At 35.5% G+C, this 16,410-nt stretch overlaps 2 protein-coding genes across 2 annotated transcripts; both read left to right on the forward strand.

The window, feature by feature from the left end:
- Nucleotides 1-3,388: 3,388 nt before the first annotated feature.
- LOC121143349 (olfactory receptor 9K2-like) lies at nucleotides 3,389-4,393 on the forward strand. The gene has a single exon (XM_040755211.1). It carries the CDS (start codon nucleotides 3,422-3,424, stop codon nucleotides 4,391-4,393), a length of 972 nt encoding a protein of 323 aa, XP_040611145.1. The 5' UTR covers nucleotides 3,389-3,421.
- Nucleotides 4,394-12,153: 7,760 nt separating this feature from the next.
- Nucleotides 12,154-13,128, forward strand: LOC101835864 (olfactory receptor 9K2). The gene has a single exon (XM_005079669.4). It carries the CDS (start codon nucleotides 12,187-12,189, stop codon nucleotides 13,126-13,128), a length of 942 nt encoding a protein of 313 aa, XP_005079726.2. The 5' UTR covers nucleotides 12,154-12,186.
- Nucleotides 13,129-16,410: the final 3,282 nt, after the last annotated feature.

Raw genomic sequence — 16,410 nt, forward strand, 5'->3', positions numbered from 1 at the left:
TCTTAATTATTAAGTTGTATTTTCTTTTATCCCTGGAGGGCTGTCTCCCAGAAGGGTGAGGGAAATCTCAATGCTACCCTTATTTGTAAAACCTACAATGTTATACCAAGTTTAAAGCCCCAGTGAATAGAGTCTGATGCTGTGGTATATCACTAGAGGTTCTGGATGGCTCAGGGCCTGGACATATATATCCACTGTAACCTAACTCCTTTCTTAAAGCATATAAGAATCTAAGAATATACCCAGAGAATATCCTTCTAGTTGATTCTTTAGGTTCACCTTGCAGGACTACAAATTATAGTAGTTTGTTTTAGCAGTTCGCCATTCATAATGTTCATCTTGACTCTCTCCTAAGACTAGAATTTTTCAAGAAAGCAACCAGTAAAGCAGACGTTTTTAGACAGAAACCATTGATGAGTATAGGTTATGCTTCTCTGTGGAAGGCTCTGAAACTCAGACCATGAACGAATGTTTGAAGGATTTGGTTCATTTATTTTAAAATAATTTTAAAATACTTATGCTTGTGATAGAATAATTAATCAAGTTTATATTTATACTTTATAGAACTAAAACAATAACCCCCTTCAAAAGAAGGAACCTTGGGATTCTACTGCTTCATTTTAAACAGAGTCTGACAAACCACCACATCTTAGAAGGTAAAAGTAACTTTAAAAATATTTGAGATTTAATCAACTGACTAGTTTCTTGGTTGGTACTGAGAGAAGAATTCTTTTATCAAGATATGGATGGCTTTGCTTTAAACTTGCTGATATTTATATGTTAATTTCTACTATATTTATTACATGTGTAAAACATTGTTATGACTGTACATGCTAATCACCATTCAGTTATTATCCACATAGTGAATGTGTACTATAATCACGAAAAACCATTGGCCGGATTCAAAAACAAATACACAGGGAACAAGTTGAGTTTCACCTTAAAGAAGCTATCACTGTGGAAGGGATAATGGATATTTGTCACTAGTATTAAAATATGGTGATGACATGAGTTAAGAATAAGGATTAAAGTATTGGTGTCTTTGCCTCTAGGTAATATTAAAGATAATATGATGTTTACAAATATTATAATATGACTTCTTCAGCTTTCTTCCACTGCTTTAGTATCTCATATTCCATCACACCCTGTCTTTCTTAATTTAGAAGCCTGTGTTGTCTTTATAATATTTGGACATGCAATTTTTGAGGGATTTAGTTCATATTTTATTTTTAATTTTCAAAACTGTGTTGTTGAATAGTGGTTATTACTTTTATCTTAGCCATTGATTTTCTGACATAATATAATTGCATTTCTCGCTGAGGTCTTCATCCCCTAGACTTCAAAAAATGTCTCTTGTTCCTTACTGCAGCTTAGACTGACTTATCCCAAAAGTCCATATGCATATTAGAAATTTACAACATAACTAAAATTAATTGTTTGGGTATGAATTAATTGACCAATTACAGAAAAGTATGGTAAGATTAGTAGCATCAGTTGCAGACTTTGCCATGGAGTCTAATACACTTCTGCATGTATGCCTATAATTTCCACAAGAAAACTTTGACTTATATTATTCTTATTCTCTTTATATATGAGGAAGCGAGTTTTCCTAAGGAACTGTATCCAAGGTATGAATTAGAAAGAAGTCTATTGTAACCTAAAGAACTTGCTGTGCTACGTAACTGTATAACTATGCAGCCTTCAGGTGTGACCCTGAGTCTGCATGCTCTATTATTAGTCTAATTTAATTTCTATAACAAGTGTATATTGACTAATTTGTATTTGCAATACACAAATGATATGTTGACTAATATGGAAAGGAAGTATTTGTGAGCTTAAGAGAGCTATTATTATGTGAAAATAACCAGTATTTAATATTAATATTTGTTAATAATTACTACTATTCTTGGAAAATAGGTTTGACCCAGGTTGAAGAATTAAGGAATTTTTATTAAAGATAAGAAATAATGCTAAAGTCCAAGTAAGTCAATTAAAGTAACAGGAAGTTTTTATGGAAGAGTGATGCCTGATGGCAATACAACATGATTTATCAGGAGCATAGATACTAGAGACATATTTCTTTGCTTTAATTTATAATTCTGATGCTAGTTGGTAAATTTCAACAAGATTAGTTCTATATAACTTTTTAAGGAAATATGGAACTATAACAGTATCTATGTAGTATTATTGTAATATATTAAATGAACTATTATGAACACATTTAGAAAGTGTTGACATAAAAATGTCACGCAAATGTTAGCTACAATTATTATTGGCCATATTGAATGACTCGTAGTTCAAAATGGAAAGAAAAAGGTAGGACTATTTTTAATACAGGGATTTCAAAGTCTGTGATGTCTTACAAAGGAATCAATGACATATAAAGTCATATGCAGGGTAAATAGAAGGTAACCAGACTGTCACATATAGATATTTTGTTCAGTAGCTATTGCCAAATAACTCTTAACACTTCTGTACATTTTTCTTAAAGAATGTTGAACTGTGAGCTTAAAGAAAGAAAGATTTTTTAAATGAAATTTTATGGTCTACTTAAGAGAGAAAAAAAATCCTACAATGAATGTTAAGCTTCTTTTTTGGCAATTCACTACACATATCCTTTTAAGTTGCATATAAATTCAATCAGAATTCAAAGCTTTTATGATCCACAAAAGACAGTTAAACATAATAGGTAACTGAAAATAAATCAGTCACTTTTTATTGTCACATGTTCACTATAAGTTTGGTTTAACATACAAATTCTTTCATGTATACCACATTGACCATGTCCAGATCTTCCTATTCGCTCCCTTTGGAACCCTCTCCCTATTTCTCCCTCCAAGTAGTCTCTTCCCTTGTCATTGTGTCATTTCTGTTTTTCTTTATATAAATGCACACACACATACACATACATACATAGGTATATACATATATATGAACACAAATATGAACTTATGCATCTTTAAATACTTCACGAACACAGTTGTAGAATTATTCACTGATACTCTAAGTTAAGCCACAATTTCTTATAAACTTGAATACCAAGGTGAATGTATCTGTAAACCCAGACTATGTAAACTGTTACCTGCAAGGCATTTCTTAAACTCTATGCACACTTCCTGTCATTGTTTCATAATGTTGGAATTAATGTGTAAAATAGCAAAGGAATATATGGTACAGTGAACATGGCAGACATTTTAGGATGAAGGAATTGTATATTTAAGGGAAATACTAAATTATACCAATTTTAGAAATTTAAATTGAAAATACTATGTAGAGTCCACATTAGCTGGTTGAGCTCACTTTAAGTTGAAGTAGTTTGAAGGAAGATTTTAGACCCATGTACTGTGGCAGCTATTTGTAAGGGCAAGGTCAAGCTACGAGTTTGCTTATTTTGCCTTGTGCCTCTCATCAGGTCTCCTCCATGGGTGACAGGGGAACAAGCAATCACTCAGGAGTGACTGACTTCATCCTTGTGGGCTTCAGGGTCGGCCCTGAGCTCCATATCCTCCTTTTCCTGCTCTTTCTCTTTGTGTATGCCATGATCCTTCTAGGAAACATTGGGATGATGACCATTATTATGACTGATCCCCGGCTGAACACACCAATGTATTTCTTCCTAGGCAACCTCTCCTTCATTGACCTCTTCTATTCATCTGTTGTTGCGCCGAAGGCTATGAGCAACTTTTGGATTGAGAGCAAGTCCATCTCATTTGCAGGCTGTGTGACTCAGTTTTTTCTGTTTACTCTTTTCATTGTGGCTGAAGGATTTCTTTTGGCAGCCATGGCATATGACCGTTTCATTGCCATCTGTAACCCTCTTCTGTATTCTGTTCACATGTCTACACGTCTCTGTGCTCAGCTGGTGGCAGGTTCTTATTTTTGTGGCTGCATCAGCTCTGTCCTCCAGACCAGCATGACATTTACTTTATCCTTTTGTGCTTCTCGGGCTATTGACCACTTCTACTGTGATACTCGACCAATTCAGAGATTATCTTGTACTAACCTCTTTGTCCATAAAATAGTATCCTTTTCCTTATCCAGTGTCATTATCTTACCAACTGTCATAGTCATTGTTGTTTCTTACATGTATATCGTGTCCACTGTTCTAAAGATACGCTCCACAGAGGGAAGGAAGAAGGCCTTCTCCACTTGCAGCTCTCACCTGGGTGTTGTGAGTGTGTTGTATGGTGCTGTCTTCTTCATGTATCTCACCCCTAACAGATTTCCTGAACTGAGTAAGCTGGCTTCCTTGTGCTACTCCCTAGTTACACCTATGCTGAACCCTCTGATATACTCTCTGAGAAACAAAGATGTTAAAGATGCTCTAAGCAAACTTCTTGACAAAAAAAATCACCTCTTTGATTTTTCTCCTGCTCCACCAGTAGTGTTTTGAGTGTTATTTCATACCCCTTATAATCAATATTTCTTCTCCTATGCTATTAGTAGAATTTATGCAATAAATCGTTATGAAATATTACTTATTTTCTTCTCTGAAATCTTGGATCTGTAGACATTAGAAAATCATTCTTGATTATGCTCCCTTATCACATCTCCAATGACAATGTGCTTCACGAAATCAGTATATATATTATAGTATTGAAGAATATTAATGTCTTACTATAACCCTTTAACAATAATTTAATTGGTGTTTATCTTTTTCATTCTCCTTCTATTTGTATTATAATGATAATGTTTTTTAAATGAAACTTTTTCGATTTTATAATTTCATTAGCACTTTTAATTAGTTATTCTACTTCAGCTTTATCAAATAGCTTATACTTAGAGGAAATTGATAATAAGAAGAAACAAAGTATAAATATTCTTTTCTATAAACATTTATTTGGGAAATTGTCTCAAAGCATTGTGGGCATTGTGTAGTGCTCTGATAAAATGCTAGTTACTTGATTCTATTTCAATGAAGTAAATTAGATGACAGAAAGTTGAAAATACTATTGAATGATCCTTTTCTACATATTATTATTTTAAATTTTATTTTGGTTTTTATTATTACTGGGGAATACTTAATAGAGGTTTAGAAGTAATTGAGTCATCAAAATAGGACATATTCTAAAATTTACTCTTTTATCCACATAGACATATTTGCTCATTTGATAAACTTTGGTGAACACCCATGTTAGTATTTTGGCATTATGGTAAACATAGGAGTAAGTCAGTCTACTTTTTAGAGAGTTTTAAATTGATTAATGAATTAAATCCTTAGACAATTAATAATCATACTGCTGTGCCAACAATATTCTAAGAAACACCAAGTAATATACCTGAGGACTGTGGTTGAGGTCATTGAAAGTCTTCTTAGGTAACGAATGCATCAGAAGAATTTAAATGGCCAAGAATTTAGCCCTATCAGTAAAATTCTGTCATGAGTCTGCAATGTTTACCTGTATTGAAAAACATGTGTTTTTAACATGGAATATTTTAAAAGCTACATGGAATATACATAGAAAAGTTAACTGATTAGTAAGACAGGGTTCCAAAAAGAATTGTGTCTTCTAGTTTTTGAAATTGCATGAGTGTTAATAGTGATAAAGTGACAGTTCCAAAGTAAGCTAGCAGAGCTGCCTCAGCTCACTGGCAGAATGCCTGTCTGGCATGAATGAGGAGGCCCCGAGCTTGAACTTCTGTACCACAAAGCGAACACAAAACTTAACAACAATATTAAACACAAATGATTTCCCAGTAAGTCAACAAAAGGGGTATTCCTTGGTTTGATAATAGTGAGCACATACATGGGTACCCTATGCTTAACCTGACTTTTAATGATGAGAAATTAGGAAATTGGGGCCAAAGGAAGGATGTCACACTTTGGTATATCTTTTTGATCTTGTATTTGTAGCACTGTCTTCTGTAACAACATAAGACAAAGAAATAAATTGTGATATTTTCAAATTTGTATGCTGAAAATTTATCTTTCAATACCAAAATTGTGACTATACAAAGTGTAACACTGTGATTTTGAGATCAGGAAGGAACAACAGTCAAGAACAGCTTCATTCAAATGAATGAAAAGAGCAGGTAGGTTCAGCTCAGTTATGAGAGATTGTGTTTATTCATGACTTCTATTTTGGGAGGGAAGAGTAGAGATTACATTTAGAGAATTGAATTTGGAAAATATACAATATTATAAATACCACAGTGGCTGCTTCAAAAAACTGTATTGTGACAGAAGTTAAAAGAAGACATGGGGGAGCAGGAAGGTTGAGTTGGGGTAAGAATAGAGCAGACCAGGATGAGAGATACCATAATAGTTGGAGTCATTATAGCTTTGAGGAGAGAGCTGACACCAGGATAACACCAACTGGAAAACTAAGTAATAGCGGAGAGACTACTTCTTTATATAACATCCTAGAACCTTCATCCAGTGACTGATGGAAGCAGAGACAGATACCCACAGCTAAACACTGAACTGACCCACAGGAACCCAGTGACAGAGATGGAGGAGTGATGAGCAAAGGGGTCAAGACCATGCTGGTGAAACCCACAAAGACAGCTGACTGGACAAGGGGGACCTTTTGAACCCCAGACTGATGGCTAAGAGGCCAACAGGGGACTGATCCAGACTCCATGAATGTAGTGTCAGTGAAGAGACCTCAGAAATCTCTGAGATTAGTGTTCACCAAGGCATACAAATGAACTTTAGGAGCCCATTCCACCTGGAGGGATTCTTTCTCAGCCTAGACACATGGGGAAGGACCTAAGTCCTGCCCTGGATGAAATGACAGACTCTGGAGATCCCCCCCAAGGAGGGCCTTACCCTTCCTGGGGAAAGATGTGGGGATTAGGCTGGGGGGTGGGGGATGAGAACGTGGCTGGGAGGGAGAAGGGGGGAGCTGGGATTGACATTTGAAGCATGCATGTTTCTAATTTGAATAAAAAAGGAAAAAACCCAAAGCATAAAATTTCAATAAGATATTGCATAAATATAATAATAAATATATTATAAGATTATGTAATTTGTAACAATAATATAGAATGTATATATATAGGGGAGTAGTGAGTTATAAATCATTTGTATGCAGTCAGTTATCTTCTGCTAAAATTGGTTATTAATATAAGATACTCCATGTAAGTGCTTGATAACTACAAAATAAATAGCTGTAGAAGACTATTGGCTGTGAGAACAACATCAAGATATATCAATTCAGAGACAGGGGAAGTTGTTAAATTACTTATACCAAGCACTCTATATCTCCACAAATCTCCAGTTAATCAGATTTATGGCTGCAGCAAGAAATGGGATATACCAAAAGGCAAAGGAGTCAGTAATATTAGGCAACAATAAATAATGGAGATCAAATTAAATGCATAATTTCTGAACTTTGAGTTTTTGGTAAAGCAAATTTTAAAATAGAACACTGAGGCAAATGATGAAAAGGGCTACAATCTCTAACACAGCAAAAAGAAAAAGAGGACTCTTCATCCTAACACATCCGTTTTATTTGCTGTTCACAATAGCAAGAAAATAGAATCAGCCTCAATGTTTATGAACAGATGTCTGGTTAATTAAAATCTAGTACAAGTACAAATGAAATTTTCCTCAACTACAAGGAAAAATTACATTATGGGAAATGTATGAAATTGGAAAATATTCTAGTAACCCAGGCTTAGAAAGACAAACACTAAACATTTTCTTTCATATGTAGATCCTAGTGTCTAAATGTTAATTATGTATACTTAGGTGAGAATAAATATAGATGGAAAACCAGAAGATGCTCATGTGTCAGAGAAAAGAAGATTTATTTTATAAAGGATATTCTTTTCTCAGGCGATACTAGATTGAATATGGTACTGTGAGCATGTGTTTGAGAATAAGAATCTAACTACTGACCTAAGACCTAAAACTCCAATCTAACAAAGGAAAAAAATTTCTGAACAGCCTAATCCCACTTGAATATCTCAAATACTTTCACTAAAAAGATAAGGATTATTTAAAATAGAAAGATCAATAAGCAAATTTACTCCAGTTGCACAAATAACAACAATGACAACAACAACAAAAACCTGAGGGTGGGGGGAGAAAGCATGGGAGATAAAAAGGCAATATGACTGTTTTAGAGTTATTAATTTTCAAGGAGTTATATTGCTTTTTTTATCCGCCAGGGAGAAGAGGGAATACAGTTAGGGACAACTAACACTATAGTCCTTTCAAAAAAAATCTTAAGAAAGTCTACTACTATAGAAGTGAACTAAGATATATGCACACATATATAGAAAAATCATAATGCCAGAAATGGTTTTGGCCAGTGAGGTCCCAGAGGTCCCTGAACATTACAGACTATTGCTAATGCTCTTGGTTGCACTTCATAAGTTGGTAGTAAGACCATATCGCTGAAGAGAGTACATACCTGAGTCATAAATCATGGAGGAATAAGACTAGTATTCACATAGAAACTTCATCCCTATTGGCTAGCTTTCACTGTGCTGGAAGGTGCTGTGCATGTTACCAAAGGAAAGAATGTTTATCAATCTTATCCATATGTGAATCCTGTCAATTTTCAGGTTAGATTTAGATCTGGCCCACCATATGAAATCCATACCTGGCATCATGATCAGGCTAAGAATTTGTGCCTAGAAAAGTCATGTGCTCTAAGGAAGAACCTGGTACAATTATTTGTTAAACAAACACAAGATTAAACCAAGTCCTAGTGGCTTACTGTTACAATCATAAATTAGTATCAGAAAAATGAAACCAGTTGCATAGAAAACAAAGTAGGACTTCGTGAAATTAAGAAGCTTCTGAACAGTACCTAAAACAATCAAGTGAACAGACAGTTTACAGGATGAGAGAAATTCTTTGCTATCTCCACATCTGACAGAGAGTTTATACCTGTGAAAAAATAAAAAATAAGAACAGGAATCTCAACATATGAAGTGCAGCTGACCAATAAACATATTGTAACCATGCTGTAATGGAATTATTCATTCCCAACTTAGATATATAATTATTTACAAGACAAGCCATGCGTATTTTAGTAAGGGATTATTCAGATTAAGACACTCTATGGAATAGGAACTATTTAGATTATATTCAGTAAGACAGGAAAACCCACCTTACTGAGATCCTTTTCTGAATAAAAAGGAGAAAGCAAGCTACTAATAGCAATGATTCTCTAGTTCCTGCTGCCATTCCTTCTTCCCAAAGGTGGAATTTTTTTTGTTTAATTAAAAAAAGTTTACATTTTAGATACCAACCCCAGTTTCCCTCCCTCCCTTTTTCCTTCCCCTCCGCCTCTCATCTTCTTATCCCCCATCCACTCCTCAGAGGGAGTAAGGCCTTACTTGTGGAGTCAACGAAGTGGTATACCACGTTGAGGCAGGGCCAAGCTTCTCCTGGCTGTATCGAGACTGAGCAAGGTATCCCACCATAGCCAATGGGCTCCAAAAATCCAGTTCATGTACCTGGCATAGGTCCTGGTGCCACTGCCATGGGCCCTCCCACCAATAGATCAAGTCATATAATTCTCACCCATTTTCAGAGGGTCCAGTTCGGTTCCATGCTGGTTCCCCAGCTGTTAGACCATGGTTCATGAGCTTCCACTAGCTTGGTTCAGCTGTCTCTGTGGTTTTTCCCATCATGATCTTGACTCCCCTTGTTCATATGACTCCTCCTCCTTCTCTTCAACTGAACTCCATGAGGTCAGCCCAGTGCTTGGCTGTAGGTCATGGCATCTGCTTCCATCAGTTATGGATGTAAGTTCTATGATGACAATTAGGGTAGTCACTAATATGGTTAAAGGGGAAGGCCTGATTTTTAACTCTGAAATGTGAGGTAAAGTAAATCAATCTTTTCTAGCATTGCTTTTGTTGAGAAATTTTATTACAGCAATAAAAATGTTCAATACAATATACATCAGAGAAATACAAACTGCAAGAGATTCCACTTGACCCTATTCAGATAAGGAAACAAATATAGGATTGCAATGTCTTGTGTTAGAGTTTACCTTGTTTCACTAGAAGTCAACTTATGGCTTCCATTTATGAAGGAGCTTTTGACTAGCTGAACATATTAGGACTCCCTGAGTACCAATATGTTCTTTACTTTGCTCATTCATTTTCCTGTTTTTTTGTGATATGTTTATAGCATCTATATTGTTCTTTAACTTTTAAAACACAAATTATGATTTTTTTTGCCAATATTAGGTCTTAAAATTATTTGAGATATGCAACTTATGAGAAAGCATTAAATTAATATGTGGCAACATTCTAGCTGGATAAACAACTTTAAGGTATCTAAACTTAGAAGTAAACCTGTTTAATTATACTCAGTCATCATTAAATGTCACTGATGAACTAGATGGCCTTTGCTAGACATTGCCCATACACTATTCTCTATTTTTATATAATTTATCACCAAGCATATCACAAGATGTAATTGAAATCAGGAAGACTTTTTAGTGAATGGAATTCCGGAAGAGGACAGAAACTAGTTTTGTCAGTCTGACCAAGATTTTGTTCCTTTAATATTTGTTTTCCCTGCCTTATAAAAACTTGTGTTATAAGGGTAAACTGATAATGTTTCCTTTTCTGTGTAGAGTTTACTACCAGAAGATCTTATTTGTCCACCTAAAAGGATTCACAGAAGGAAGGATAAAATTCTGTATTTTACACCTGATACAGTTTTGTATTACCAAATCTAGATTCTTTGTACTCTTCTTGGACTTTGTTGTTCTGGAACATAGATGTCTTAATAATTGACCCAATTCGTTCCCTCTCTGGAGAATTGTCTCCCAGAAGGTGAAAGAAATCTTACTGTTGTAACTGTTTGAAAACATTGCCCTGTTATTCCAAGTCCAAAGCCCTCATGGATAACTGTGCTTTACTCTTTGGCAGACTTACAAGAGACACCACGTGGTCAGGGGCTTTACTCATCTAGACATGACAGCCAATCTCTCTTCCTTATAAATGTATGAGAATCCAAAGATGCAAAGGGAGGCTGCATAACACAATTCCCCAATATTAGCTGAACTCTGACAGAGCATCACTGAGAAATTCACCTTTGTTCTCTTCTGAAAAAGACCTCAGACATTTTTCAAGAATTCAACAGCTAAAGGGCGGTTTAATCCATAAAGTCACAAGGGATATAAATGACCCTTTCTCTGAGAAGGGTCTACTCTAAAAGTGCCATAATGATATGCATTTGTAGGGTGGATTCCTCTTAGTCTCAAAGTCATTTTCACTGATAATTAACTTTATGTTTGCCATTTGTGGACCTGCAACAAGCAACATCAAAAAGTGAAGTATCATAGTTCTGTTTCATCTTTAACAGAACCTGACAAACTACTGTACTACACAAGATAAAAGAAACTTTTGCAACATTTGCATTCGGCAAATTATAAAAGCCACAAGCTGATTCCTGTTTGTTAGTTATTCTGGGAAGGATTCCTTTCTCAAGGTAGAATCTCTTCAGTAATAAATTTACTAATGTTTTTGATATTATAAACTATCAAATTCATGACATATGTTTATTGAATAATGCACTCATTGTGAATCATCATATCCTCACATCATTCAGCTATTCCTATAAGCCTAATAGGTATGTGTTATAATGATTAATTCCTATTACCAGACTCAGAATGCTGTGCTGATAGTAAATATGCAGAGGACACTTGGACTTGATCTCAAGAAAGGTCTTGCCAAAGGGGGAGTAAAGTACATTCATTTTTAATGTTAAAACACAGCTATAGCAATAACCCTTTATCAATTTATAGCAATAAATCTTAAAATTAAAATAGTATGCATTCTTGCCTGTAGACAATATTAAAGAAAAGTGAAAAATACATTATTTTTAAAATTAGTTATATGACTACTTCAGGCTCTTTCTCTACTTGGTTATCTTACTCCTGTTTGGCCTGAAAAGTTTAATTTGACTTACAATTATCTACATATCTAATTATTTACTAAATTAATCAATATTCTACTTTCAACACTTAAAACAGCCATGGAAATAGTATTCCTTGGTAGTGTTCTACACTCTTATTATGCTATAGGCCCCCTTTTTATATTGAAATCGCAAAACACAGGGAGAAATCACAATTAAAATAAGCCACAAATCAAGAGGCAGAGGTAAGGTAAGTTCAAGGTTTTCTAGCTTGTGGCAGCTATTTGTAAGGGCAAGGTCAAGCTACGAGTTTGCTTATTTTGCCTTGTGCCTCTCATCAGGTCTCCTCCATGGGTGACAGGGGAACAAGCAATCACTCAGGAGTGACTGACTTCATCCTTGTGGGCTTCAGGGTCGGCCCTGAGCTCCATATCCTCCTTTTCCTGCTCTTTCTCTTTGTGTATGCCATGATCCTTCTAGGAAACATTGGGATGATGACCATTATTATGACTGATCCCCGGCTGAACACACCAATGTATTTCTTCCTAGGCAACCTCTCCTTCATTGACCTCTTCTATTCATCTGTTGTTGCGCCGAAGGCTATGAGCAACTTTTGGACTGAGAGCAAGTCCATCTCATTTGCAGGCTGCGTGGCCCAGATCTTTCTCTTTGCACTCTTCATTGTGGCTGAAGGATTTCTTTTGGCAGCCATGGCATATGACCGTTTCATTGCCATCTGTAACCCTCTCCTGTATTCTGTTCACATGTCTACACGTCTCTGTGCTCAGCTGGTGGCAGGCTCTTATTTTTGTGGCTGCATCAGCTCTGTTCTTCAGACCAGCATGACATTTACTTTATCCTTTTGTGCTTCTCGGGCTATTGACCACTTCTACTGTGATAGTCGTCCACTTCAGAGACTCTCCTGTTCTGACATTTTCATACATAAAATAGTATCCTTTTCTTTATCCAGCGTCATTATCTTACCGACTGTCATAGTCATTGTTGTTTCTTACATGTATATTGTGTCCACTGTTCTAAAGATAGGCTCCACAGAGGGAAGGAAGAAGGCCTTCTCCACTTGCAGCTCTCACCTGGGTGTTGTGAGTGTGCTGTATGGTGCTGTCTTCTTCATGTATCTCACCCCTAACAGATTTCCTGAACTGAGTAAGCTGGCTTCCTTGTGCTACTCCCTAGTTACACCTATGTTGAACCCTCTGATATACTCTCTGAGAAACAAAGATGTTAAAGATGCTCTAAGCAAACTTCTTGACAAGAAAAAATCACTTCTTTGATTTTTCTCCTGCTCCACCCGTAGTGTTTTGAGTATTGATTTCATACTTCCTGTGGCCAATAATGAGTTTTTTCATAACTATTATAACAATGCTATTAGCAGCCTGCAATCAACAATAACCATGCTATTAGTATACAGTTCATCTTCATGAAATATAACATCTTTGCCTCTCCAGTAATCCTTAAATTCTTGGACATGTGGATGTCCTAGAAATGGCAGAAGCTTTTTATAAATCATTCCTTCTTCCCATATATAATATTTTATTTCATGTAATCATTGTGTGTTTCACAGCATTTAAAATATTTTAATCTTTATTGTGTTTATTAAATAACTTTTAATCTAATGTTGACATTGTCTACTATTTTTCTTTCTCTTATACATACAGTTTGGATATTTCACAAAATGACAAATTTTATTTTTAAAAATATATTGGCTTTCTCTTTTTTCACTGTTATTATTATTATTTTTTTGTTTTTTGAGACAGGGTTTCTCTGTGGCTTTGGAGGCTGTCCTGGAACTAGCTCTTGTAGACCAGGCTAGCCTAGAACTCACAGAGATCCATCTGATTCTACCTCCCAAATGCTGGGATTAAAGGCATACACCAACAACGCCCGGCCCACTGTTACTTATGTATTAAGTGTTCATCAAACTTCAACTTGATAAGTATTTTACATATACTCTGCAAAGAAGTAATAAAATAATAAAGAAGCTGTGGGTTACCTCACTACATACACTAACTTGAAATTTTCTCTGAGAATGCGAGGCATTGTGGAGTTCTTTGAGCCACACAAAACACAAATCTGAATACAAAGAACTAAATTAGAAGGTGAAGCACTGACAAGTTTGGAGTACTCATTAGCTCAATTTGATTCTTGATAATAATTCCTTGTGTTAATTATTAATGGGGGTATTTAATAAATATAGAAGTAGATGAACTAAAGTGTATTCTTCTAGCTCTCTGACCATATTTATATATTTGATAAATTTTATTCAATATATTTGATCATATTTTGGTATCATGATAGGCATAGGAATAAATCATTTCATTCTTTAAGAAGCTCACGAAATAGTATAAGAGTCAAATCTTTGGGCAATCATTTCAATATCAAAGGCTGCGTGCCTAAGATGCTCCGAGATCATGTTGTGAGGTGACTGGGAGCTGATGGCTGGTAAGCGTGTGTACTTTTTTGAGGAAAATGGATTTAAAAGGTATAAGATGGAAAGTAGAGAGATTGATGTTGTGAGTAATACTCAGTGTGGGCTTAATATTTACTCATGTTACTGAGTAATAGGCATATTTTAAAAAATCTCAATTAACATATAAAAGCAAAAGTTAAAGGACTAGTGAGTCAAAACTATGTGAACAGAGATGCTCTAACATTATATTTTAACACATCTATTTAAGCTTGTACTAGAAATTCTATATTACAAAATAAGATAAGAACTGGAAACAAGTGTTTTGTAGCTTAATTGTAGAAATTAAAATTTTTATGTTGAAGCCTGTGGTGGTTTGAGTGAGAATGACCCCTTAGGCTCAGATCTTTGAATGCTTAGTCACAAGGGGGTTGAACTGTTTAGGGACAGATTAGCAGGTGCAGTCATAGGGGAATGATGTGGCCTTGTTGCTGGAATTGTGTCACTGGGAGTGGGCTTTGAGGCTTCAAAATCCTACACCAGTCTCAGTCTCTTCCTACCTGCTGCCTGTGGATCAGGACGTAGCTCTTAGCTGCAGAACCATGGTCATGCTTTTCTGTTTCCCATCATGAACTCACCTTCCAAAACTGTAGGAAAGACCCCCAACTAAATGTACCTTTTATAAGATTTGCCTTAGTCATGGTGCCTTTTCACAGCAATAGAACAGTGACTAAGTCAATGTCCAAATCTCCAATGACTCAAAATAAGACTATAATTTGGATAGTTTCCTCAAAGATGAAATTAAGTTGGACAGAAAGTTGGCCACAGTTCATAGTATATCAGGATATTTGTGGGAAGAGAATCTCTAGAGTTTCAAGTGCATAGAGTTGAACATATGCAGAGACATCAAGAAAACTGCCATTTTTAAACCAAGAGAAAGATCTAAGATGAGCTCACTTGGAGAGTAGCTTCATCTTGGGCACCAGCTTCCATGGCTATGAGAAAATATTTTTGTGATAGCTATACCAAGTTAATTGTATTTTGTTATGGCAGACTGAAAAAACTCATGTGATTACATGATTGATGATAGATAAATAACTGCTCTTGTTTGCATACAAAATGGTGATATACAGAGAAAATTCAAATGTCTCAGCAGTAGCAGCATCAAGACTTCCTGTAACTAATAGTTAGTTTAAGTTTCTTGGAAAATGGTTAATATACAAAGATCAATTTATTTTCTATATAGTATTAAAAAGTACAATTTGAAATGCAAAACATCCCAGGAGCTTGGTCCTGCCCCAACTTGATATGACATGCTTTGTTGACTCCCACGGGAGGCCTTGCCATTTCTGAGGAATGGATGGAAGGTGGACAGAGATGAGGGAATGGGAGGAGATGAAGGAGTGGAAACTGCAACTGGTATGTAAAATAAATAAAAATTTAATAAAAAAGGAATGCAAAACATGCTGTGGAAGTGAATACATCAAGATAATAGAATTTCCATTCCTAGTTCCTTTATATAAACACAACTTTAACAATAATGCAGAACAAAATACATATGTGAGAATTCCAGAATACAGTCCAAATGTTGCAAAACCCCTAGGAAACCATGACGTCAACAGTATGTTCATCAAAATGGGTAATTTTATCTATGTGGAATATATAGTCAGGTACAGGTGACTCAACTAAGTATCTGGAGAATACCTTTATTTATGCTTTCTACTTTTCAGGAAAATATTGGACTGGATGCCAGAACCAGCACACTGAATTTTCAGAAAAATAAATAAATTATTTTTCTTGACTCATTTGAATCTCTAATGAAATCACGATAGTTTAGATGTTAAGGAACTGTTGAGAATACAGAGCAATAATGGTAGGGTGTCTCTCTGCATCCACCATAGCTAGGCACAGTTGGGGAAAAGCATACAGCTTGAGTTTCCTATATCTGGAGATAAGGCGAGGCTAGAGAATCACAAAATCCTGGTTGCTTAGAAAACTTTCAGAAGGAATGGAGTCATTTTGTTTTTTGTCAGGAGCAATGTACATACTTTGCCTGAGTGTTTCTGAAATCAGTGAAAATCTGGGGAAGTTGGTGTTGTAGAATTACAGAACTTCCATTATTTTGGGCACTGTCAACCACAGGTTATTA

Source organism: Mesocricetus auratus, unplaced genomic scaffold (assembly GCF_017639785.1).
Source record: "Mesocricetus auratus isolate SY011 unplaced genomic scaffold, BCM_Maur_2.0 Super-Scaffold_100011, whole genome shotgun sequence".
Lineage (NCBI taxonomy): Eukaryota > Metazoa > Chordata > Mammalia > Rodentia > Cricetidae > Mesocricetus > Mesocricetus auratus.